The sequence below is a fragment of the Sus scrofa genome, chromosome 14 (assembly GCF_054392235.1).
Source record: "Sus scrofa isolate SSC_HxYL_T2T_F1_AM1 chromosome 14, Sscrofa_HxYL_maternal_Yorkshire_Landrace_v2.0, whole genome shotgun sequence".
Lineage (NCBI taxonomy): Eukaryota > Metazoa > Chordata > Mammalia > Artiodactyla > Suidae > Sus > Sus scrofa.
This window is the reverse complement of record NC_139396.1, coordinates 34,672,311-34,697,468: the sequence shown is the minus strand read 5'-3', so window position 1 is coordinate 34,697,468 and position 25,158 is coordinate 34,672,311. Positions and strand designations below refer to the sequence as shown.

Here is a 25,158-nt window from a genome sequence, read left to right as displayed (position 1 = left end):
ACAGCACCATTACTAAAGGGGAACAACAAATCACCAGGTGGCAAGAGGGAAATCTTGTATTCTTTCCATGCTGAAAGGGCCAGTGGTTTGTTCTCACAGAAACATGCATATTCCAAGTATGGTTTTCATTTTCCTGCCCTCAAAATCTCAGCTACTGTTCCATATAACACTGTGTCAGACCAGAAGACCCAATTTTCAGCACAAAAGATGCAGCAACACACCCATGGCAACAGTTTCCACCTATCTTATTATATACCACACCATCCAGAAGCTGCCATTCTGATAAAGCACTGGAATAGCCCAGAGGTACAGCTGCAGCACCAGTTCAGAGACAGTTCTCTTTGAGGATACACTGTTATCTTTCAGAACACTAAATATGCACTGAACCAGTGACACCAAAGTAACTGTGTCCAGCAAAAGAAGAGTACATGTATTAGGAAAAAAGAGGTGGAAATAGAATTGGCTCCACATGCCATTATTCCTAATGACCCACTAGGGGACTTCTTGTCCCACAACTCTTGGCTCTGTAGAGTTAGAGGTCCTGGGCCCCAAAAGGGTACAGAATCATCAGGTGCTCCAGCAAGAGTCCATTGAATTATATGCTATAGCTCTTGCCTAGGTACTATAGGCTACTTATGTCCAGGGCAGGCAGGCTAAAAGAGCCTGCCAGGTGGAACTGACCCACAAGCAGTGTAGGAGATCTCTCTTGGGCCTTGCAAATTACCAGTAAGGCTAAGCATCTTTTCATACTGTATATTGACCATTCATGTTTGATCTTTTGTAAATTGCTTTTGTCCATTTTTCTATTAGGTTATTACATTTTCTTACTAATTTGTTAGTTTTTTATTTTTCAGAATTTTAATATTTTTGTCAGTTTTATGTTTGTAGATACCATCTTGTATCTGATTGGCCTTTTACAAAACTTCATTTATGATGCCTATTGTCAAACAGATATTTTAAATTTTAATTGTGGTTAAATTTCTCTATATTTTCTTTTAGAACTTGTGTTGTTTGTCTATAATGCATAAGAACTCCTATGCACTGAAAGCTAATATCCTAAAGTTTTGACCTTCATTTTTGGTTGCTAATCCACTTGAAAATAATTTGTTGTGTAGAGTTTGATGTAGGAATTCAATTTAACTTTTATCTATATAGATAACCAAGTATCCAAAATAAATTATTATTTATTAAATGATCTATTCTTCCCCCCACTTATCTCTAATGTCATCTCTATCCTATATCATGAGTGATCCTGTTTCTGAGCTATTATGTTCCATTCATTTGTCTGTTCCTGCAGCAATAACATACTGCTCTTCATTCATTTATTCAGCAAATATTTATTCATTGCTTACCATGTGCCAAGAAGTGTTCTTGGTATTTGGAACACATGGTTGAACAAAACAAAGATCTTAACACTCTAGTGGGAAAAGACAGACAATATACACTAAAAATAATAAATAAGCACATGATATAGCAAGTTAGAAGATATAAGGAGCTATTTTTTTAAAAAAAGAAAAGAAAAGTAGAACTGGGTCAGATGGAAAAGGAGTGCTAAGGAAGGTGCAATGTTAAATAAGGCTTCAGGGTGGAACTCAAAGAGATGGTGACTTCAACAAAGACTTAAAGGTAGTGAGGGAGTCATCCATTCAGTTATCTGGGGTATGAGGTGTTCTGGGTAGAGAAAAACATCACTACAAAGGCACCAAAAACATGTCTTCTATGTTTAAGTGGCAGCAGAGAGGCCAGCATGGCTTGGGTGGGGTGAGCAAGAGAAAGTGGTAGGACAAAGGCTAAGTAAGCCAGATCCCACAGGACCTTGGAGACTACTGCAAGGACTTTGGATTCTACTGAGTGGAAGGGAGAGACACAGTTGAGTTTTGAGCGGGAGAGGGGATGACATAACTAATGTTTTACAATGATCACTATGGGTATTCTATGCTGAGAATAGACTTGAACGGACCAAGCACAAAGGCAGGGAATGGCTAGGAAATTACTGCTGTAATCCAAGTGAGAGATAAATGGTGGGTTAGATCAGGGGTAGCAGAGGAAGTCATGCACCATAATCACATTTGGGATACACTTCTTAGAGTTCAAAGGATTTCCTGACAGTTTGGAAGCAGGGTTTGAGGGAAAGAGAGTCAAGGATGATTTTAAGATTGTTGATTTGAGTGGAGAACTGTGTGGGTGGAGCAGGTGTGTAGGCAAAGTTCAGGGATTGTAATCACTTCTCCTCCAACTCCTTTAAAGTTTGATCATTCAAGCTCATAAAGTCTGTAAGATGCACATTTACATTTTCCCTTTAACACTTGTAAAGCAGGCCTTTTCTATATAGTTCAAAACACATATCTATTTGAAAACGGCTCTTAATCCGTGTGTCTACCCCGTGACTATCCACTGAGGAAAGCTTTAGAAAGACATATTTCTGACTCCCTTTTGGGTATCTCCACCTGGAAGGCTTCCTGACACCTTGAATTCAAAATATCTAATACCTAATTGACCATGTCCACCTTTGGAAACCCCACCTACCCACCTCAAATAATTTCAGGTACCACCTTCTCTCTAAGTCTTTCCAGAATGCCATTCAGGCACAAAGTATCTCTTCTTGGAGCCCCAAGGAATGTCCCAGCCTCTTCACTCAGCCATTTATATGGTCTGCACTATGGGTGACTGTTCACTTCTGTGTTGTAACACCTCCTTGAGCTGTGAACTAAGAACACAGCCCGCCTCTCTGGACCTGGTTTTCCATCACCTGTCATGGCACCTTGCATGTATTAGGCTGCTTGATGGCAGGTGGGGGGCAGGGAATCTAACGGACTGAATTAGAATTCTTTGAAAATTCATTGGACTATCTTTTATAATTATGGTGGACTTTATAGTGGATGCTAAAAACCATAGATAGCACCAGCTTATAGAGAGCTCAGATCTTCCATTGAGGCTTCTTGAGTGGAAACTCAGTGGTTATCTGGAGGGAAAATGTAGTGCAGAACAAAGAGAGAAAAAAGTTGTCATTTCACTTGTCTCTTTGCTCTACCAAATTCCTGGGTTATTGAGGACATGGATTCAGAAACCCTGAACAGGGCCTGTTTCAGCCACACCTCTGTGCTGAGACACTTACCACCTGTGTGGCCTATATTCTTTCCTTCTTTTTTTTTTAATTGAAGTATAGCTGCTATACAACATTATTTAAGTTGTAGGTATACAATATTGTGATTCATAATTTTTTAAAGGTTATATGACATTTACAGTTATTAAAAAATATTGGCTATATTCCCTATGTTGTTGACCTATACCCTTTAAGTCTTAGTTTCTTCATCTATAAACTAGGGATAGAAATAATACTAATTACAGAGTCATTCAAAGGATTTCATGTAAAACACAGAAAAAGTGTCAAGCATACAGTAGGTACTCAATAAGTGTTTATCTCCATCTCTTGTCTCCATTTCCCTGCTTGCACTCCTTCCCCCTCCCAACATACATGTGCACACACTCAACACTCCCTCTTGCAGTCCACCCAAGGTCAGAGGTGCTTCACCGGCCACCCTTGGTCTCTGAGACATCACACTGTCCTGCGGGAGAACTTGAGAGCCAACCCCTCCATCCTCAGATGAAACCAAGTGCCTTGTGTTCTCACACTCAGCCTCTCTGGCTGCTGCCAGAGTTCTCCGAATTCCCCTGAGCCAGTTTCTCCACTTCCTGAGCATACAGCTCTCTGGTTACCGCTCAACTCAGACATTCCTCCTACAAAAGCTACTTTTCAACCCAACGTTTTTTCAAAAGCTTACCAGTTCTTTTCATCTCTGTCTTCTCACTGGCTCCTTCCTGCCTAATGCCACCAGCCAGGTCTTTGTCACCCCAGTCCCATAAAGAGGGCCACCCTCAACTAGAGACACTGATAACTGTGTGCCTCCTAGCCACTCATGCGGATGTTTTAGGCCTGAAAAATGAGTTGAACTAAATTACTTCTAACATCCAGCTTGGTCAGTGAATGGTCGGATGGCTCTCTGGAGAGAATAATGAGAATTGAAATCTGTTTTCCTCTTTTATTCTTCTCCTCAATTTTAAATGGACTTTGTGACTGCGACCCATGAGCAAATAAAATGTTTCCTACAAACAGTATATAACTTGGTATCCTTTTTGTTACGTGATAAGAAGAAAAAGGAAGAAAAGGAAGGGAAGGGAAAGGTACAAGGGTTTACATTTATCAAGCACCACTATAAGCCCCACATCATATGAATATCTTTGCACACATGGAATCCCTCTCATAAACCCTACAAGGAAGGTGGTATTCGCCCCACTTTAAGGAGAGAAAATGGAAATTCAGAGAGGTTAGGTCACTTGCCCAAAGACAAAGAACCAAGTCAGAGCTAGGATTCTGATCCAGGCATGCCTGAGATTCAAAGCCAATGTTCTTTCCACTATGCCACACTGCCTCCCTAGAAACAACTTCGGAAACTGGTCTGTGTATAAAGCTGTGGACCAGCCTGAGTTAAGACCCTCCCTGTTACAGATACAGGGTTTGACAGGTAGTTCTGTTGTATCATGTTATCCATTACAGAGAATTCAGTGGCATCTGGCAAATAAAGGCAGTTCAGGTGGATCTCATGAAAACAGCATGATTTTATGGAGCACTCCACTGGAGTTACATTTTCTGTAATGGGAATTTGCTGGATATAAATAAAGTGTACAGAGCCTCAACAGCAAAGGTGCAACACACTACCCCCAACACATTCCCAAGGCGTTCCTTTCCATGGCTCCCTCTCCTCTTTCCAGGCACAGGGTATCCAGAGGGATTCAGATGGTATCCCCTGGTGATGTCATATCTGGTCCAGATGGGAGCCCCTACTAGGGCAAGTGACTAAAACCCAAATTCCATGCACAATCAGACAGGTGTGAGCCCTTTATCAGAAGGGGGAAACTGGGCAGAGATGGGGAATATCCTTGGCAAAATTCTAGAAAGGCAACTCAGTAGATCTGAGACAGGCAAAAGGCAGCCAGGCTTTGGTCACAGACACGCATTCACAGACCCTGGCTGGGTGTGACTTGGGGCAAATCGCTGCTGGTCAGCAGTCAGGAGAGAAGGGGGCAGGAGGAGGGGGATTTGGAGATAGTTTTCAGCTCTAAAATGCCATCACTCTCTCCCTAAACAAGATGAATACAGGTGGTATCCCTCTGGTGATGTCATATCTGGTCCAGATGGGAGCCCCTACTAGGGCAAGAGACTAAAACCCAAATTCCAGGCACAATCAGACAGGTGGTATAAAGGTAAGTGAAGTCTCAGTATATTTCCTATGTTAGCGTTACTTTTTAGCAAACCTACATCATATTAAATAATTCAAAAAAATGCTTTCCTTATTGTTACTCTTACTTGAAGACTACAAAATTTAAAATATCTGCTGCTAGAAAAGAAACCATAGAGCAATCAGAATTTGATATTTTCCATATTTGGTAACAAATTAATTACCTTTTGCCCACAACAATTCCTAATACTACTTTCATTTTATTAAGTATTCTTTGCAGTCTCTTCCTGAATTTAAAACATGCCACATAGACATGTCCACTCGATATACCACAGTACTGTAATTAATAGTTCCAAGTTCTTTTTACACATTGCTATGTTTCACCCTCTACCCTGGGAACAGCCTCTGAAGTGTACCAGGTTTTTGGTCACCAAGAAGATTCAAGAACCAGAATTCCAAGGTTGAAAGGGACTTGACCTCTCATTGCTCTTAAAAGCCCTGCTAATATTAAAACATCCCTTAGCATCACAGCAGACAGCTGTCCAGTCCAACCTTAAATTCCCATTAGCCTCGAAGCTGTCCAGTCCATCTCTGCAGATCTAATGACAGTTAGGAAGCTATTTCCTACATTGAGCCAAAACCCTGGAATATTCCCTTCTTTACTCTGATCCTCTCTTTGGAGGACAGATAGGACAAATTTAGCCCCTCTTCCTCATGGCAACCTATCAGCCCTTTGACCATCTGAAGACAGTTCTGGTAACTCCATGGACTCCTCTTGTCTAAGCTGAATACATGTTCCTTCATCTGCTCCAAATTAAACATATTTCTGAATCCACTCACCACCTGCTCTCCTCAGAGTGGGCGCCAGGGTGTCTGTACTCCTGCAAGGACAGTGGAATCATAACCACCAACCAGGCCTCAGCTGATGAAGCAGTGGGTCCCCTGGACAGGATGACCATTGGCCTTGCCAGCACTGGGAAAGCCCAGGCTTTACAAAACCCACTCACTGGAAGCCACATGGTTCTCTAAGTTACTAGAAAGCCAGTGATTGCTAGCTGGACTAGAGGCTAATCAATGATTAATAGGCAGTAACACCTCAATTCAGTAAAACCAAACTCTTCCTGAGAACGTAAACACAAGGCTGAAGATGAAGCCAGGTAGGAGTGAGCTGTGTGTTTTACCAGGGCCTGAAAAATACGGTCAACAGCTTGACTGGGGCAAGAAAGAAAAGTCTTTTTTAAAAAGTAGCCTTCAGCTTTTCTAGGAAGCATCCTTTAGTATTTTCCTACTTCCTAGATATATCTGGTCAAGTACTCTAAGGTACTTGCAATTTTCTCTTCCCTTCTAGATTGAGCAAGAGATTGATGGAATTTCAGTGAACAAATGACCATGATATTTGCCAGTGGGTGTTGACTAACACAGCAGAACACTTTCAGCTCCAGCTGAATTCTAAGAGAAAATGTAGGACATGTGGAGGTGGAAAAGAAATCCCAGATGAAGAAATCTTCTGGAAACGTCCCCAAAATAATCTGAAACCATTATGTACGATGTGACCCTCTTATCTTTTCTGAGAAGCAGAAAAATGTTAGAGGGAGGCTAAGGTCAGCCTGGATTATTCCATTTCATCAAGAAGGAATGGTATGGCAGTTAGTGAAAACCAAGGCTTTTGTTGTAACAGTTTTGAAACTGAGGTCTGACAAGACAACTGGTTTGAGATATACTGAGTGTTTCCAGCAAATCAAGCAGCACCTGACCACTTGTGACCTGGTAAGGTACCTTTTGCTCTAGAAACAAGGGTGACAAAAAAAAAAACTAAACTAAGGAGTGGAGATGTCTTTTCTAAAACAAAGATTTTCCAGCAAAAGAATGATGTGATCATATATCTGTACTTTGAGAAGCACTTATGTCAGAGTTGTTATCCAATCTTTTAGAAAGATGATGACAGATTGGCAGAGGGACTCTCAGAACTGTCCATTGGGCTACATGCCATTGTCACCAGTCTGGTCCAGGCCACCATCATCTCTTACCCTTTAAAGAGCATCCCTGCCTTGAAGAAAGGGAGCCAATTTTCTTTTCTTTTTTTGGTCATGGTTGAGGCTGTAGTTTAAATGAGCAAAGCAGGGTGAAAGAAAAGGAGGTAACACAGCTTTTGGGAAGGGGATAAAGAGAAAGAATGTGCAATGGCTTCAAAAAGTTTCTAATCTGGTCTTTTCAAATCTTATCTCACATACTTCTAATCCATTCTTCACACTGAAGTCTGAGTGATCTTTCTAAAATCCAAACATGATCCTATCATTTCTATGGTTCCTTTTGCTCTTAAAATATAATTTCCTTAATCTGGCTAACTGGGTGGCTAGGAAGATTTAGCAGAAGAAAGAAATTACCAACTGTTGAGTGCCTATTATATGGCCAGCACCACCCTAGAAAATGTACATCGTCTATTCCACTGAGACCTTCCTCGGAGAAAGTTACCATTATTTTCATGTAATAAATGATGATGCAGACTGTAATGATTTGCTAGTGAAAAGTAGAGCTATGGTTTCAACACAGGTCTGAGTCCATCTTAACACATCATCACCATGGAACCAGTGGAGAAGGAACAATATCTTCTAAAAGGAATTGGGGTGGAAAGTGGAAGCAGAGGTGCTCTTTGAGCAAAATGGACCTTCCCTGTTTTATAGTCATCTATGTTTATTCAATCTTCATGCCTACTTAAAACTCTTTATTCCTTAGTCCTGATTTGATCTCTGCCTTTGACCCTCCAGATTGGCATTCATCCTAACTCCCAATAATATTTCATCAAGTTTATGGTTATTATTGCTAAAATATCTATCTCTGCCCAATATCTCTCTCTAGACTCCTTCTGACACTCCAATTACACATATTAGACCAACTGACAATGTCTCATAATTACCAAAGCTCTCTTCATTTAAAAAAAAAAATATTTTTCCCTTTCTAAAAAAATATTTTTTTCTCCCTTTTTTAAAAAAATATTTTTTCTATTCAAATAGAGATTGGATAATTTCTATTTGATGGCCTTCCAGTTTACTGATCCCTTCTAATGTAAGGTCCAATTTTCTGTTAAGATCATCCAGTAACAATTTTTTAAATTTCAGATACTGTATTTTTCAGTCTTAGAAATTCCATTTCATTTTTTTACATCTTACATTTCTTGGTTGATATACTCTATTAACCCATTTCATCTTTTCTCATAATTGTTTAATGTATTTATAATATCTGTTTTAAGTCCCTGTCTGCTAATTTCACCATCTGACTCATCTCTGGGCCTACACCTACTGACTTTTTCCTATTTATTTATTATTATTATTACTTTTCTTTTTGGTCACCATGCAGCATATAGAGTTCCAAGGCCAGGGATATGAACTGCAGTTGTGACCTACACCACAACAGAGATGCCACTGGTCCCACTGCATCACACAGTGGGAACTCTTTTTTCCTTTAACAATTAATCATTTTGTTGTTGTTTCTTTGCGTCTGATAATTTTATTGCATACTAAACATTGTGGATGGCATGTGCTAGATTTTGTGATCTTTCTCCAAAAATACTGAGTTTTGTCTGAAACTAGTGGGTCATCTTGATCTTGTGGAGGCTTAGTTTTAGATTTTATAAGAATGGGTTTATTTTGCTTTTTCTCCTAAGTCCAAGGATGTAATCCTTCATCATTTACACCTAAGACTTCGTCTTCCTAGAGGTTCAAGGAAAATCCTGAAGTTTTTTCTAAGTCACTCTAACTTAGCAGGACTTGAACCCCAACTCTCTTGCAAAACTAAGCAGCTGCTGAAACCTTAGCCTTCCAGCAGCTGCTGTCTGCTGGCTTCCTTGAAATCCCAGCCTGTACGTGCATGATAGATAGAAAAAGGTCATCATGTAGAAAGGCATTCAAGTCAGTGGACTGCCCAGGGGGCTTTAGGGGAGATTGGAGATGTGGCTTAAAAATAAATAAATAAAATGTTTTTTCCCACAAAAGAAAAAGCACTGATTCCTGAGTAAGCATGATTCTGGAAGGTCACACTTGTTCACGATAAGGTCTACCATGAACAATCATTTAATTCTTTCCATATTATTATGAGTCTTAGGATCACAGTTGAGACTTGGAAGGATATATGATGGGACATACATCAGAAGGACATCCATCTCCATCTCACAAGCACCACTGTTGGTCCCAATGTTACTGGCTCAACAAGGAAACTTGGTCATGGTCAACTATGATCCCTTGTCTACCTCCTGGGGCACTGATGACACATGGATGATGAAAGCTGTTTTGTGTAATAGCTCCTGGTGTATATTGACACCTGGAGTTTTGCGATCCCCACCATACACAAGAACATAGGAAAACATCACAGGGTCTTTCATCAATGTTAGTGCTACGTTGGCCAAAGGCACACCGAACTAAATGACTGTTTCTCAGCATGAATCAAACATGTCACTCCAACTGAATCCCAATTCCTAGGGTTTCGGTGATAACATTTCCAGTTATTCCTGGGAAAAACAGAACTGGCATTGTTTGATTTTAATTGCCTCAAAAAAAACTATACCTTGCATATAGTAGTCTCTTATGATCCTTTGTATTTCTGTGATGTCCGTTGTTCCCTCTCCTTTTTCATTTCTAATTTTATTGATTTGAGTCCTCTCTCTTTTTTTCGTGAGAAGTCTGGCTAAGGGTTTATCAATTTTGTTGATCTTTTCAAAGAACCAGCTTTTCGTTTCATTGATCATTTCTATAGTTTTCTTCATTTCTAGTTCATTGATTTCTGTTCTGATCTTTATGATTTCTTTCCTTCTACTAACTTTAGGTCTTGTCTGTTCTTCTCTCTCAAGCTACTCTAGATGTAAAGGTAGCTTGTTTATTTGAGCTTTTTCTTGTTTCCTGATGTGGGCTTGTATTGCTATAAATTTTCCTCTTAGAACAGCTTTTGCTGCATCCCATAGGTCGTATCTTTGTTGTCATTTGATGCTAGGTATTTTTAAATTTCCTCTTTGATTTCTTCAGTGACCCACTGGTTTTTTAGTAGCATGTTGTGAGTCTCCACGTGTTTGCATTTTTTTGCAGTTTTTTTCTTGTTGTTGATTTCTAGTCATATAGCATTGTGGTAAAAGATGCTTGATATGATTTCAACTTTCTTATAGTGACGTTGGATTTGTAGCCCAGGATGTGATCAATCTTAGAGAATGTTCCATGTGCACTTGAGAAGAATGTGTATTCTGTTGCTTTTGGATGGAATGTCCTATAAATACCTATTAAGTCCATCTGGTTTAATGCTACATTCAGGGCCTGTGTTTCCTTATTGATTTTCTGTCTGGATGATCAACTATATGCCAATAAAATGGAAAACCTAGAAGAAATGGACAAATTCTTACAAAAGTACAATCTTCCAAGACTAAACCAAGATGAAATAGAAAAGATGAACGGACCAATCACAAGAACTGAAATTGAAACTGTGATTAAAAAACTTCCAACAAACGAAAGTCCAGGACCAGATGGTTTCACAGACGAATTCTATCAAACATTTAGAGAAGGAGTTCCCGTCATGGCGCAGTGGTTAACAAATCCGACTAGGAACCATGAGGTTGCGGGTTCGGTCCCTGCCCTTGCTCAGAGGGTTAACAATCTGGCGTTGCCATGAGCTGTGGTGTAGGTTGCAGACGCGTCTTGGATCCAGCGTTGCTGTGGCTGTGGCGTAGGCTGGTGGCTACAGTCCGATTCGACCCCTAGCCTGGGACCCTCCATATGCCGTGGGAGCAGCCCAAGAAATAGCAAAAAGACAAAAACAAAAACCAAAAACCAAAAAACAAACAAACAAACAAACAAAAATTTAGAGAAGAGTTAACACCTCTCCTTCTGAAACTATTTCAAAATTTGCAGAGGAAGGGATGCTCCCAAACTGATTCTATGAGACCACCATCACCCTGATACCAAAACCAGACAAAGATACCAAAAAAAAGGCCAATTTCACTGATGAACATTGATGCAAAAATCCTCAACAAAATACTAGCAAACCACATCCAACAATATATTAGAAGGATTGTGCATCATGATCAAGTGGGATTTATCCCAGAGATGCAAGTGTTCTTCAATATCCGCAAATCCATCAGTATGATACACCACATTAACAAACTGAAGAGTAAAAACCATATGATCCTCTCAAAAGAAGCAGAAAAAGCCTTTGACAAAATCCAACACCCATTTCTGATAAAAACCTTTCAGAAAGTGGGCATACGGGAACCTACCTCAATGTAATAAAGGCCATATATGACAAACCCACAGCTAACATCATTCTCAATGGCGAAAAGCTGAAAGAATTCCTGCTGAGATCAGGAACAAGGCAAGGATGTCCACTCTCGCCACTACTCTCCAACATGGTTTTGGAAGTACCAGCCACAGCAATCAGAGAAGTAAACAAGATAAAAGGAATCCAAATTGGAAAGGAAGAAGTAAAACTATCCCTATTTGCAGATGACATGATCCTATACCTAGAGAATCCTAAAGACTCTACTGGAAAACTGTTAGAGCTCATCCACGAATTTGGCAAAGTCGCAGAATACAAAATTAACACACAGAAATCGACAGCATTTCTATATACTAACAATGAAAGATCAGAAAGAGAAATTAGGGAAGCAATCCCGTTTACCATCACATCCAAAAGAATAAAATACCTAGGAGTAAACCTACCTCAAGAGCCAAAGACCTGTACTCTGAAAATTATAAGACACTGATGAAAGAAATCAAAGATGACACAAATAGATGGAAAGACATACCATGCTCTTGGATTGGGAGAGTTAACATTATCAAAATGACTATACTACCTAAGGCAATATATAGATTCAATGCAATCCCTATCAAATTACCAAGGACATTTTTCACAGAATGCAAACAAAATATTTTAAAGTTTGTCTGGAAGCACAAAAGACCCAGAATAGCCAAAGACATCCTGAAAAAGAAAAATGGAGCTGGAGGAATCAGGCTCCCTGACTTCAGACTCTACTACAAAGCAACAGTCATCAAAACCATATGGTACTGGCACAAAGACAGAACTATAGATCAGTGGAACAGAATTCAACCCACACACCTACAGCCAACTAATCTATGACAAGGGAGGCAAGAATATACAATGGAGAACGGACAGTTTGTTCAGTTAAGTGGTGCTGGGAAAACTGGACAGCCACATGGAAAAGAATGAAATTAGAACACTCCCTAATACCATACACAAAAATAAACTCCAAATGGATCAAAGCCCTAGATACAAGACCAGACACTATAAAACTCTTAGAGGAAAACATAGGCCAAACCCTCTCTGACATAAATGACAGCAACATCTTCTCAGATCCACCTATCAGAGTACTGACAACAAAAACAAAAATAAACAAATAGGACCTACTCAAACTTCAAAGTTTCTGCACAGCAAAGGAAACTCTAAACAACACAAAAAGACAACCCACAGAGTGGGAAAAAAATCTTTGCAAGTGAATCGACTGACCAGGGATTCATCTCCAAAATTTACAAACACCTTCTGCGGTTCCATACCAAAAAAACAAATAAGCCCATCAAAAAATGGGCACAAGATCTAAACAGACAATTCTCCAAAGAAGACATATGGATGGCCAAAAAACACATGAAAAGATGTTCAACATCACTCATTATTAGAGAAATGCAAATCAAAACCACTCTGAGGTACCACCTTACACCAGCCAGAAGGGCCATCATCAAAACGTCTACAAACAATACGTGCTGGAGAGGGTGTGGAGAAAAAGGAACACTAGTACACTGTTGGTGGGATTGTAAATTGGTGCAACCACTGTGGAAAGCAGTATGGAGATTCCTCAGAAAACTAAACATAGAGCTACCATTTGATCCAGCAATCCCACTCCTGGGCATCTATCCAGAGAAAACCATGACTCGCAAAGACACATGTACTCCGATGTTCATTGCAGCACTATTTTCAATAGCCAAGACATGGGAACAACCTAAATGTCCCTCGACAGAGGAGTGGATCAAGAAGATGTGGTACATATACACAATGGAATATCACTCAGCCATTAAAAAGAATGAAATAGTGGAATTTTTAGCAACATGGATGGACTTAGAAATTATCATGGTAAGTGAAGTCAGCCATACAATGAGACACCAACATGAAATGCTTTCACTGACATGTGGAATCTGAAAAAAAGACAGACTGAACTTCTTTGCAGAACAGATGCTGACTCACAGACATTGAAAAACTTATGGTCTCCGGAGGAGACAATTTGGGGGGTGGGGGGATGTGCTTGGGTTGTGGGATGTAAATCCTGTGAAATTGGATTGTTATGATCATTATACAGCTACAGATGTGATTAAAAAAAAACACTATACCTTGTATTGGATGTAAGAAATTTCATTCAAAGGTATTACTTTAATTTTATTTACTTTATTTATACACAGTATCATTCCAAAAGAATAATTTGAGACAATTTACAAAAAAATACAAGGGATAATGAATAATACAAATAAAAGGAGATTTTTAAAAAGTGAGTCAGTAAATAGCTCCCCTTTTTTAATCCCAAAATGCTTGGTAGTGAGAGCCACTTATAGTTTTACCTACTCTGTCAGTAAAAACTGGAAAGCAGAGAAAATGCACTTTGATAAATATGTCTCCTTCTACCCTCCAATGCATTCACGGTATTAAGCCAAAGCATGAAAAAGAGCTCCAGGTGAAAGGGCCCAGCTGTTAGTCTCTGCAGTGGGCAGCATTTCTGGGGAGGCTTTGTCACTTCTTGGCTGCTGATCCCGTTTCATCATTTTGATTTTCGGAAGGTAGCCCACGTCTAGGAGCAACCTGGCTCCCAGCCCTCCAGCCCTCTCTGGAGTTCCCTTTTCAACCTGGGCTGCCAAGGTTGAGGACTGGGACATGTACGGGATGTCTGGGATAAGAACAGGAGAAAAGATAGCTGATGCTAGAGACATAACCTTCTGCCACCTGACTATGTGCCTGTTTCTTTGTTTTACCCAAATCTGTTAAAACAATCTGTCTACTGTGATTATATTTTCAAGTGTTTGACCAAATGGTTACAAATTTCAAAAACTTGATGAAATGAAAATGGTCATTCAGTCAAATTAAAGAGGTTTCTGCCACCTGTCAAATCATTTTTGACTTAATCAACTATACTTATACATGCTTCTGACCCAGGAACATACATTCAACCCATGCTCAGATACACGGAGCAAAGTGATTAAACACAGGAAAAAGTGAAGCAGCCTTCCTAATCAACAGGAGGTCAAGGTAACCAAAGAGTTGATAAAGAGAAAATTCTTTTTATAGAAACATTCCAGTTCATAAATAAAGGGAAATGCAAGAATTAAAACATCACCATCTTGCAGCTTCTAATAAAATAACAGATGAATGCAATGATCATTGGTCTGATAATTCCACCAAAAGAGAAAGAACCAGTTATTAAAGGCTCCTGAATGGCTTACACACCCCACCTATGGATTCTGATCTCTAATTTGCACTTTGTAGAAAATACAGAGGCCTTTCAAGCATGATCATTCAGTCTAGACAGGAGGAGACGGTGCAGAATAAATGATCTAATTTCTTGAACAAATAAATTATAAAGAAAGAGAGAGATATGAACTTAGAGATTAAAAGAGACTAAACATTTATATCAACCAATTGTAGTATATGGACTCTATTTAGATCTTGATTCAAATAGATAGTTTGAAAAAACATTTATGAGACAACAGCAGAAATATGGACTCTCAGGATATTTGATGATATTCAGGATTTTTTTAGGTCTGATAATGGCATTGTGGTATGCTTTCCTAAAAATTGCTTTTAAAAAGAGAAATGTACCAAAATATTCACAAGTGAATTGATAGGATGTCTGAGGTTGGCTTTGAAATAACCTGGGAGGAGAGAGAGCGAGTGGAAACAGAGATGAAAAGCATTAGCCCTAAGTGATAACTGCTGAAGCAGAGTTAGTGAGGCTTCATTATATTAGCATATTTTTATATATGGTTGATATTTTTGATAAAGAATGAAAAAAATAATATATTTTTAAAACTCCACTGAAAGAAATAACATTGATAGAAAAATCTCTAAAAAGTTATCTAGCCCATCAATTGTTTTTCTACACAACACAAATGCCTTTTTCTGGGTTAAGCCAGAGCCCACCTGAGAGGCACACTGGTGGGCCGCATGGACTGCTCCTGGTGGATGTCAGGAGCCCAAAGAGAAGAGCAGTGTGACCAACAGCTCGTGACTTCCTCTCAATGCCCCACTGAGGGGCTGTCACCAGTTTCTGCTGACTGCCTTACATCACAGTGTCCTCCTGCTAAGTACCCTTGAAAGAAATTTCATTCTGGTTCTGGAATCAAGAAATCTCATGATTCCCTCCAATCATGTAGATTTTCAGTATCATTAAGTAAAACTGAAACCCATCACCACATTAGGATGGCTATTAACAAAAATAACAAGAGTTGGCAAGGATGTGGAGAAACTGGAACCCTGTGCTTTGCTGATGGGAATGTAAAATGGCTCAGCCTTTGTGGAAAATGGTTTGGCAGTTCCTCAAAAAAAGGAAATACAGATACCATACGATCCAGCAATTCCACTTTTTAGGTATATTTGCCAAAAGAACTGAAAGCAGGGTTTAAAAGAGATATTTGTACACCCATGTTCACTGAAATATTATTTACAACAGCCAAAATGTAGGAGTTCCTGTTGTGGCTCAGTGGGTTAAAAAGCCAACCAGTATCCATGAAGCTGTGGGTTCAATCTCTGGCCTCACTCAGAGGGTTAAGGAGCCAGTGTTGCTACAAGCTGTGGAATAGGTGGCAGATGCAGCTTGGATCTAGCATGGCTGTGGCTGTGGCTGTGGCTGTGGCACAGGCCAGCAGCTGCAGCTCCGATTCGACCCCTAGCCTGGGAACTCCCATATGTCACCACAGGTGCAACTCCCCCCACCCCCAAATAAAAACACAAAATGTGGAAGCAGCCCAACTGTCGCTTGACAGATGAATGGATAAACAAAATGCAGTCTGTGCATTCAATGGAATATTACTCAGCCTTTATTACTCAGCCTTAAAAAGAAAGGAAATTCTGACACATGCCACAACTTGGGTGAACCTCGAGGCCATTATGCTAAGTTAAAAAAGCCAGTCACAAAAGGGCAATTACTGTAGAGTCCCACTTTCACTTTTATGAAGGACGTATAATAGTAGCACTCATAGAGAAGGAAAGTAGAATAGTGGTTGCAGGGGCTGTGGGGAGGGAAGCGGAATGTTATCATTTAGTGGGTACAGAATTTCAGTTTGGAAAGACAAGTTCTGGATGGTGGTGATGGTTGCACAACAACGTGAATCTACTAAATGACCTGGAAAAAATGGTAAATTTCATATTATGTACATTTTACAATTATTAAAAAAACTGAAACCAATCATACAAATAGTTGATCTTCATGCTGCTACTAGGATACATAGAACCAAATTTGTGAACAATTTTTATAAATTATATAGTATTATATAGTATGGCCTCTTTGTATATTTAACCTCTAATATTTTTTGGTCTAATATTTGCCTAATTCTAACGTATGTTATCTTACCATGTCTTGTATATATTTTAATTTTCTTTTACTTCATTTTATAGCAAGGCCTAAGATAAACAGTTGGGACGAATAAGAGCAATAGAGAGAATATTCTGTCTTATTTTATCTGCAACAAGGGCTTGGTATTTTTCTTAAAGATGCTAGTTGAGTTAAACTGAATAATAATGAACTTTAGTTTTTGGTGTTCTCTGTATCTATGTTGCTCTTCTTTAAAAAGTTAATTAACAGAGAAGCAGTAGAAATATAATTGATTGTTTCCCCTGTACATCCTATTGAGTATATTTCATCCGTAGAAATTTTAAAAAAATTTGCCACATTTGCAAATTAAATTAACCTTTATCATTTTCAAAACTTCTTTTTAAAAAAGTCAGTCAATTGGATGATCATTGTATAGGAGCAATAATAGTGAAAAAATGAGCCACAACTGATCGATCATATAGTTGAGGCCAAAAGAGAAGCAGTGGCATTTTCTGAGATCTCTGTACAGATTCAAAGGGAAGCCATCTAACTTAGACTAGCAATGAGAATGGGCCTAGTAGGAAATTTAATAAGGGCTGCCCAGTACCTGGCCAATAGCAGATTAGTTCTCAACTAATGCTGTCCATTGTCCTTCAAAATCCCTGAGCAAATGGACCCATTGGGTATCACGCAGGAGATATCATGGATCAATTGGAGGTGACTAATGTTGTGGTCACTGGCCAGGGGTGAGAAAGGGGAGCGCAGGGGCCCACAGGGAGCATCTCGCTGGCTGTTCCCCACCTCCTCTAGGCATTAACTCCTGACATCCTGCCAACAGCCTCATGATGTAGGTCTTCTTCCCCTCATTTTCCAGATGAAGAATGGGGCTCAGGGAGGGTAAGAAACTTGTCTAGAGTCGTACGCCAGGGTCTACCTGACTCCAATGACTTCTGTGAATTCTGAACTCTCTGGGAACTTCTCTACAACTCTGGGGGTGGGGGACAGGAGGGTGTGCTTGCTTTCTGCTTCTCATATGCCTTCCTCGGGGTTGAGGTTAATGGATACGTGATGTCTAGAGAAGTCCAGAGTTAGGTTATCAAACACTATCTGATCCATGCCTTCCTACTAGGGTTGCAGCTCCTTTCTCCAGGCACAGAAACCCAGCGGCCACCCTCTCCCCTGCCCACCCCCAGACACCTTCTCCACCAGCACACCTATGCTCTCCTGCACCGCGACCATCCCAGGCAATGCCACACAAACCCAGAGGAATTTTCAGCACAGGCTATGAATAGGCTCTTCCCCTTTGCCCATTTCATCAGATCTTTCCGCACTCAAAAAGAAAATGAAAACCAAGATCATCACACACAAGAAAAAGATACATAAAATAAAATGCGTCTTAAAACATGTCTCCAGAGGACCAGTGACTGTCCCTTCAAGGTGCTTCAGATTACCGTGACAGGAAGACCTATTTTTGTTTCGCTAAGCGCCTCCTCAGTTAAGAAGTTCGTACCAGTCAGCAGCCTGCTGTTCTAACAGTCTTGTGAATTTAGATTGTTTAGTTAATTATAAACACATTTCAAAGTCATTCTTTCTGGCCTTTTTCCTAGAATGAGTGACTGCCGCTCCCCAGCTCACAGAATGGTCTTCAGTAGTTTTCAGTCAAGGTTCAGGGAGAAATATGCCACACCGGGATTTGATTATTTACCAACATAATGTTGGATCCCAGCCAATGAGACACCAATATATTTTCCTTTGAAGTCTGACATATTGCCTGCTGCTTTCAATGCTGTTTTCTTGGCTGGCAGACAAAATAACTGTGGCTGTTTCAAAAATCACCTCTAATTCAAGTTGGGGGGGAGGAATGTCTTATGATGGGTTCATCTTACAGGCACTGATCTCATTCTCTTTAGGGTACAGAAGATGAGATCCTCGGGGTGGGGCTCTTTATGGGCCTCTGCCAGCCACCGGCCCCTGGTCTGGGATCAGTCCCTCCACACAGCTACCCAGGAAAGAGTCGAGCAAATTCTTGGCACCTTGGCTGAAAACAGAGATGTGTAACAAGATCATCAGCACGTTTTCATGATGTCTTGGACTGTCTTTTTCTCCCTTTTATTTTTATTTGAAGAGCCCTAAGAGAACCTGACATACAGAACACGTTTTACAGTGGTTTGAGTTCCCAGAGCTACTGCTGTCAGGCTAGCCTAAAACCCAATAACCCAAGGAATTTGCTGAGGTACTTCTGCTGCTGTTGCTTGCTATCTGTCCAAATTCCTGACCACTAATATTTCTCACTGCAGAATTTTACCTCTCACCAAACAGTCTGATTAATAGGATCAAAGAATTTAGAGTCAAGGAGTTCCTGCTGTGGCACAGGGAAACTAATCCGACTAGGAACCATGAGGTTGCAGATTCGATCCCTGGCCTCACTCAATGGATTAAGGATCCAGTGTTGCCGTGAGCTGTGGTGTATGTAGGTTGCAGATGCAGCTCGGATCCTGCGTTGCTGTGGCTATGGTATAGGCCAGCAGCTACAGCTCCAATTTGACCCCTAGCCAGGAACCTCCATATGCCACGGGTGCGGGCAAAAAAAAAAAAAAAAAAAAAAAAAAGTCGGAAGTAATTTTTTTCAAAAAGATTTAACACTCTGAAACAAAGAAAATTCTCATTAATTGGGAAGAAAGGATCTTAAAACCTATTTATTTCAACTTCCCCAAATGAGTAGGAATGATCTTTCATTTGAATACTTCTAGTGATAGGGAGTTCATTACCCTACATCATTGGAGAGTGTTAGTACAACATTCAAACTGCAAGAGTATAATCAGATAATTCCCTCTCTCTTATTGAAGTGCTATGAGGTGAGTGTGATAAATATGAATTAACTTTTCATGTCAAGTCATTCAGAAAGAACATTACTGAATAAAATCTTGGATATTAGTATAACTACCGGTGTTGGTGTTATATGGCACTTTATGCACTGCAGTTTTTTCATTTGTTTATTTCGTTTAATATATCTAAGCTCATTATTTTTCTCTTTTTTTGAGATCAAAGTTCTTTTATTAATTTTTTTCCAGTAAAGAGGCCCATACATTTTCAAGGTAATTTCCCCAAACGTATTTGATGATGGAAACTTCCTTTTGCTCAGCCTCTATTAACATACTACAAATCTATCATTCTGAGTAATAATTCACACTTTGTAACAATTTAAAGTTTGCCTACCATTAAGTGTCCTTCCAAAAACCACCAAAAATGAAACGTGGCAAGGTAATTAACTGCTTTTTTAGCTTGCTCAATGGGCCAGGGATTGAACCTGCACCACAGCAGTGACCCAAGCTGCTGCAGTGACAATGCCAGATCCTTAATCCTCTGAGCCACCAGGAAATAGCCTGATGTTTATTCTTGGCTAAGCTCATTATTTTTCAACTTCAACTTTACTCAATATGTATTTATTATTCTTGGCACAATGTAATATACCCTCTTATATACACAGTGACATTACATCCTGGTTGCCTGAAATCCTCCAGGTGTGTACCTCATTATTTTAGCATAATTTTTAATAGCACCCTCTTCACTCTCAAAATTATTCTAGTTTGGATAATAAGTCAAGTACTGAGCTTTAAAGTTTTAAAAAATTGTATTTCAGGGAGTTCCCTGACAGCCTAGCAGTTAAAGACTTGGCATGGTCACCGCTGTGGCTCAGGTTCAAACCCTGACCCAGGAACTTCCACATGCCGTTGGCATGGCCAAATAAATAAATAAATAAAAATTTTAAGTAAAAAATTGTACTTCATTTTTTTCTAACTGTGCTAAAAATCTTTACAAATTAAGACTAGAATCCCAACCTCTAACTTCTCTGCACTCTTGTCAATGAATACATTTCTACTTTATTTTGAAATAATAAACCTTCTTGACTATGGAGTACTTTCAATAAAATGAATAGCTGCCCCAGGCTGAAGAATGACCTCCACAGAGATGCCAGAGCCCGGACTCTCCACATAGATGGAGGGGCCCTCTGCCAACGGGGTGTCACTTTCATTAAGTTATCGAGAGCTGGAGAGAACCTTTCTAAGTCAGGCACAGCAGGCTGGCAAGTGGCACGTGGATGTCCTCGTACCTGAGAAAGCATTCCCTCTACTGGACCACATTCCTTTCATCTTTGGATGCCTCAGTTTCTCGGTCTCTAAAAGAGCACAGTGATGCCCACTTCACAGGGATGTTGTGGGATTAAAGGGATGATAGCCACAGGGCACGCAGCCGCTGGGAACAAAGACATTCAGTAATTGCAAAATGTTCGGTTCCGCTTCTCCGAACTGTGAAAAAGGGGCTCCCACTGACTTGAAAGGGAGCATCACACACAGACGAGGAGAAGCCCACTGGGAGACCGGGCCTATTACCTTCATTATCATTGTCCTAAAGTGCAGAGGAGAGAAAGAGCAACACAAAAGCTAGAGACCTGCGATCACAGAAAAATAAGACAAGGATAAAACTAACTGGGCCACAAAAGAAAATCTGAAAAAAATGAATGTCCTGTTTTAAAAATAATCGTGAAGATTATATGCCAGAAATAGCTTTGAAAGAAACATTTGTATATTCTCTGGTCACTTGATAAAATAACACATTCATATATTTTTCAGAACGGGGCCTACCACTGACCCTCACTCTACCCTTCCTTACATCATCCACCCCAAGTTCAATGTGAATGGCAGTAATTCAGTGGCCACTTTCAGAATGGATTCAATTTGAAAGTTTCTATTTAGATAGCATTCTGTAAAATAAATTCAAATGATTACCCAATAGAGATAATGAAATTGAAACTGGTGATATTCTTCTGGCACAAAATGCTAAGGCCTCTGAGGCTGAAGAATGAGTTTGGACAAGTAGAAAGGGCCACTGTTGCTTTGGTGAACTTGCAGCCAAGTTGATGTAATACATTCTTCTGCACATTAATACCTGCCACTAAAATCAAATGAGGAAAAGAGAAAAAAAAAAAAAAAAAGATAAATAGTAGGAGGTGCCACTCTGAGCAGTATTTTCCGAGCAAAAGCTGTGTCTCAAGAGCCCTTCAGAGCACTCTGGGAATGCACAGAAATTCACAAATCAATTTGCTAAATTGGCTCAGCTGGAAATCATGCTTTTGTGCATGGATCTAGCTGAAAGGCATTTCCGACTGAACCAGACTCTCCCAGGACTCCTGCAACCACAGCCAAGAATCAGGGGTCCTGTCAAAAGAGTATGGACCTCAGATCAGTTAGACCTGGGCTCTGATTCGAACTCCACCATCTCCTTGGCCGAGAGACTTAAGATAAATCATATGAGCTCGCTGAGAAGGGGATGACATAACCCTAGGTTTACAAGGTGCTAGCAGGATTAAATGCCCAAGATATGTCAAAGAGCTGTACTTAGTTTGACTTTTTCAGTATAGCTATAAACGACCTGAATGACAAAAGTCCACTCCAAAACCCCCCTCCCTCACTCCACTGCAGGCCAGGCAGACAAGCAATATCAAGGGAGAACAGTTTTTAAAACATGAATATAAAATGTTTGCATGCACTTAACCAAAGCAGGGGCTTTAATTTAAGTATCTGGAAGAGCCAAACTGCAGTTCTAATAATGTAAAAATCCTGAGATGTCAAGAAAGAGTCTGCTTTATAAACTGTATAATTCTGCACTGGTAGAAATTAGACACATAACTCAGTTTCTTTTAAAACCACACCCCTTGGGCCATTCACTGTAGGCTTTCCAGGGCTGCCTGCTGCCGAGTATGGAAGACACAGAAGCAAGCGTGGGGTCTTGGAGTACCCAAACAGCCTTCCCGTTCTCAGGTGAGAAAACTGGGGCTTGGAGCCCCGAGCTGCTTGCCCAAAGTCAAACAATGAAGACCTTGGGATAGGATTTTTAGGAAAGCCACTCTAAACCAAACCTTTGGCAAAATAATAGTAATATAATCTTGCCACAGAGCTTTATTCACAACTATTTCCAATTCTGTGGCAAACAATATAATCAGCCTGTCCAGCTCTAAGATCAGTCTTTTGGGAAGGCTTTCTTCCAATATCACAACAAGGAGAAACCTGCTAAGACGAGAGAGTTTTATTTTATGTTTCCCAGTATGACATGGAACCTAATTTCTAACATGCTGGGGGTTGGGGTTGACAAATCTGAAAAACAAACAAAAGTCATCAAAAGAACCCACCGGACACTGATGTGACACTTGCTGTCCTCTGGTAGCAGACACTGTGCTAGGCCTACAACTTAGGTAAAATGGCAGCATCTGCACAGAATTTCTCAAGGGAAAATTAACAAATCAAATAAGACATCTTACACTGACTACTATGCTTTTCGCTACAAAAACCAAATTCTCCATTTAAATTTCCGAGCATGATAATTTCTAATCACTGATAAGTACATTTTAAAAGGTGATAGCCCATACAGAGCAAGATTTACAAACACCTAAGCAGAAGCAGGTCTCTGTTTCATAACTCTCCAACTGTTAATCATCAGTGATGACTAACTCTGGGATTAGGGAAGTATTTTATCCTAAATATGCTAATTTAGAGACAGTGTTGTCAGAAGGCTAATTTCTGGCTCAAAGATACTTCAGTGCTTAAAGTAGTTGTACATCAGAAGTCCTTATAGGAGATTTCCATCAGGACTTGGGGACAATAGATGCCGGAGGGGGGCAGGAAGTCAAGAGAATTCAGGTTTTCAGGACAAAAGAGATCGTAGACTGTTTAAAGGCTAAGAGGAAGGAACCAGAAGAAACAAAGAGTGGAAAATCCAGAGGACGGAAGAGGAATTTCTGAAAGGGTGATAAGGGCCCAGGGCACTGCTGGAAAGAAGGGGTGGGAGAGGTGGGGAGAGAAGAAGGGGATGCAAGGAAGGAAAGGGATGGAGGAGAAGTAGGGGAGAGAGGGAGGGAGCGAGGCAGGCAAAGACAGTGCCAAATGCAGAGACAATCTTGAAGGGATTTCAGGTCACACTGGATATGAAGGTGAGGAACTCATGAATTTAAAAAGATTTCTTCACCAAAAGGTTTGAAATGTAACAGAGGTGCTGTGCTCAGCCACATAATTATATATGATAAATATATACTCAAGGATTAAATGCATTTTAATTGATGCTCTTGCCTAAGGAATATGCTCAATTCATAATGAAGGGGAAAGAGACCATTCAAATTGATTGATTACTGATTTTTGTGGAACAGCATCTCAAAACATTTGACTCTCAGCTTTAATATATATTTTCATGTGTGTGTGTGTGTGTGTGTGTGTGTGTGTGTGTGTGTGTGTGTGGAAAAAATCTCTCCTAGGAAAGAAACACTCAAACCATAAATTATCAGGTTAATTCAGTGTGGACGTAAGAAACAACAAATACACAGTTTGATGTTTGAGTTGCAAAGTGAGAAAGGAAGGCACTATATAAATTCTATAGAATAAGCCTTTCTGATCCCAGAAATACTAAGAACTTGATAGGTTTTTGAATGCAATGACTTATAAATATCTAGAGGAGCCCAGATTTTGAAGCCCTGAGGACACTTGCTAAAACTCAGAAATTTGGCACTAGTCTTTGCACACAATTTGGGTTTTCTTTCAGAGTTGATATCTTACCAAATAGAGCCATCTGTGTTCCCTCTGGGAAAGGTTCAACTGTTCTGTTGCCATTGACGTGATGCTTGGCTAGAAAAAAAAAGAGAGAGAGAGAGAGAAAGAAAGAAATGCAAGTTAAGTGTAAAGTTCTACACACATACTAACACATGTCATTAAATGTGTCAGAGAGCCTATTTCTCATTTTTTAGTTAGAAATGGCACCAAAGTTCACCCTTGTAAGAGAGTTGCAACAATTTTGTTTTTAATCGAGTTACAAAAGATCCTAGAGATGGTCTAGCTCAGGCATGTCATTTTACAAGTGAATGCACCCAGTCCTCAAGCGTGTGTAGTCGTGCAGCTGGGGGTGGCAGAGCCAGCCAGCCTGGAAGCTCCCAACCCCCAGCCAGAGGGTCCCTTCCTCACAAGGCCAGGCCTAGAGAACAAGGGGAACTTGAGCTTCCAGGGTGAACTGGGGTGGCTTCCACTGAAGGCTCCTGATGATCAGAAATACACTGCATATAAAGACAACAGTAGAGCAATTTTTCAAGAATCAGAATAGCAGAAGACATCATTTTACTACAAGCCAAGCACCATTCCAGGAGCCAGAGACACTTGCTGTCTTAAGGACCTGACAGACATTCATTCCAGTGCTTCTTCCTACTCTTCACCCTAGTTCCCTCCAGCAATCATCCCTCCCCCCACCTCTCTCCAGTGCATATCAAAAACTCAGAAATAAAAAGTGATGGGAGTTCCCGTCATGGCGCAGTGGTTAACGAATCCGACT

At 40.2% G+C, this 25,158-nt stretch overlaps 1 protein-coding gene across 31 annotated transcripts in view; it reads right to left on the bottom strand.

Annotated features, from left to right (window-relative positions):
- MSRA (methionine sulfoxide reductase A) overlaps positions 1 to 25,158 on the bottom strand; it is a 383,609-nt gene that overhangs the window by 202,601 nt on the left and 155,850 nt on the right. For 22 of the 31 annotated variants that reach the window (XR_014828473.1, XR_014828472.1, XM_084997830.1 and 19 more), the window contains one exon: positions 24,396 to 24,464. The exons of 7 other annotated variants lie outside the window; for them this stretch is intronic. Coding sequence is in view for 22 of the 24 variants with exons in the window: in XM_084997830.1 (XP_084853956.1) it covers positions 24,396 to 24,464 (69 nt within the window). In the remaining 2 variants the exon portion in view is untranslated. Of the gene's footprint in view, positions 1 to 13,650; positions 14,155 to 24,395; positions 24,465 to 25,158 lie in introns of those variants that run through there. 2 more of the 31 variants (XM_084997829.1, XM_084997843.1) reach the window with 1 other exon arrangement.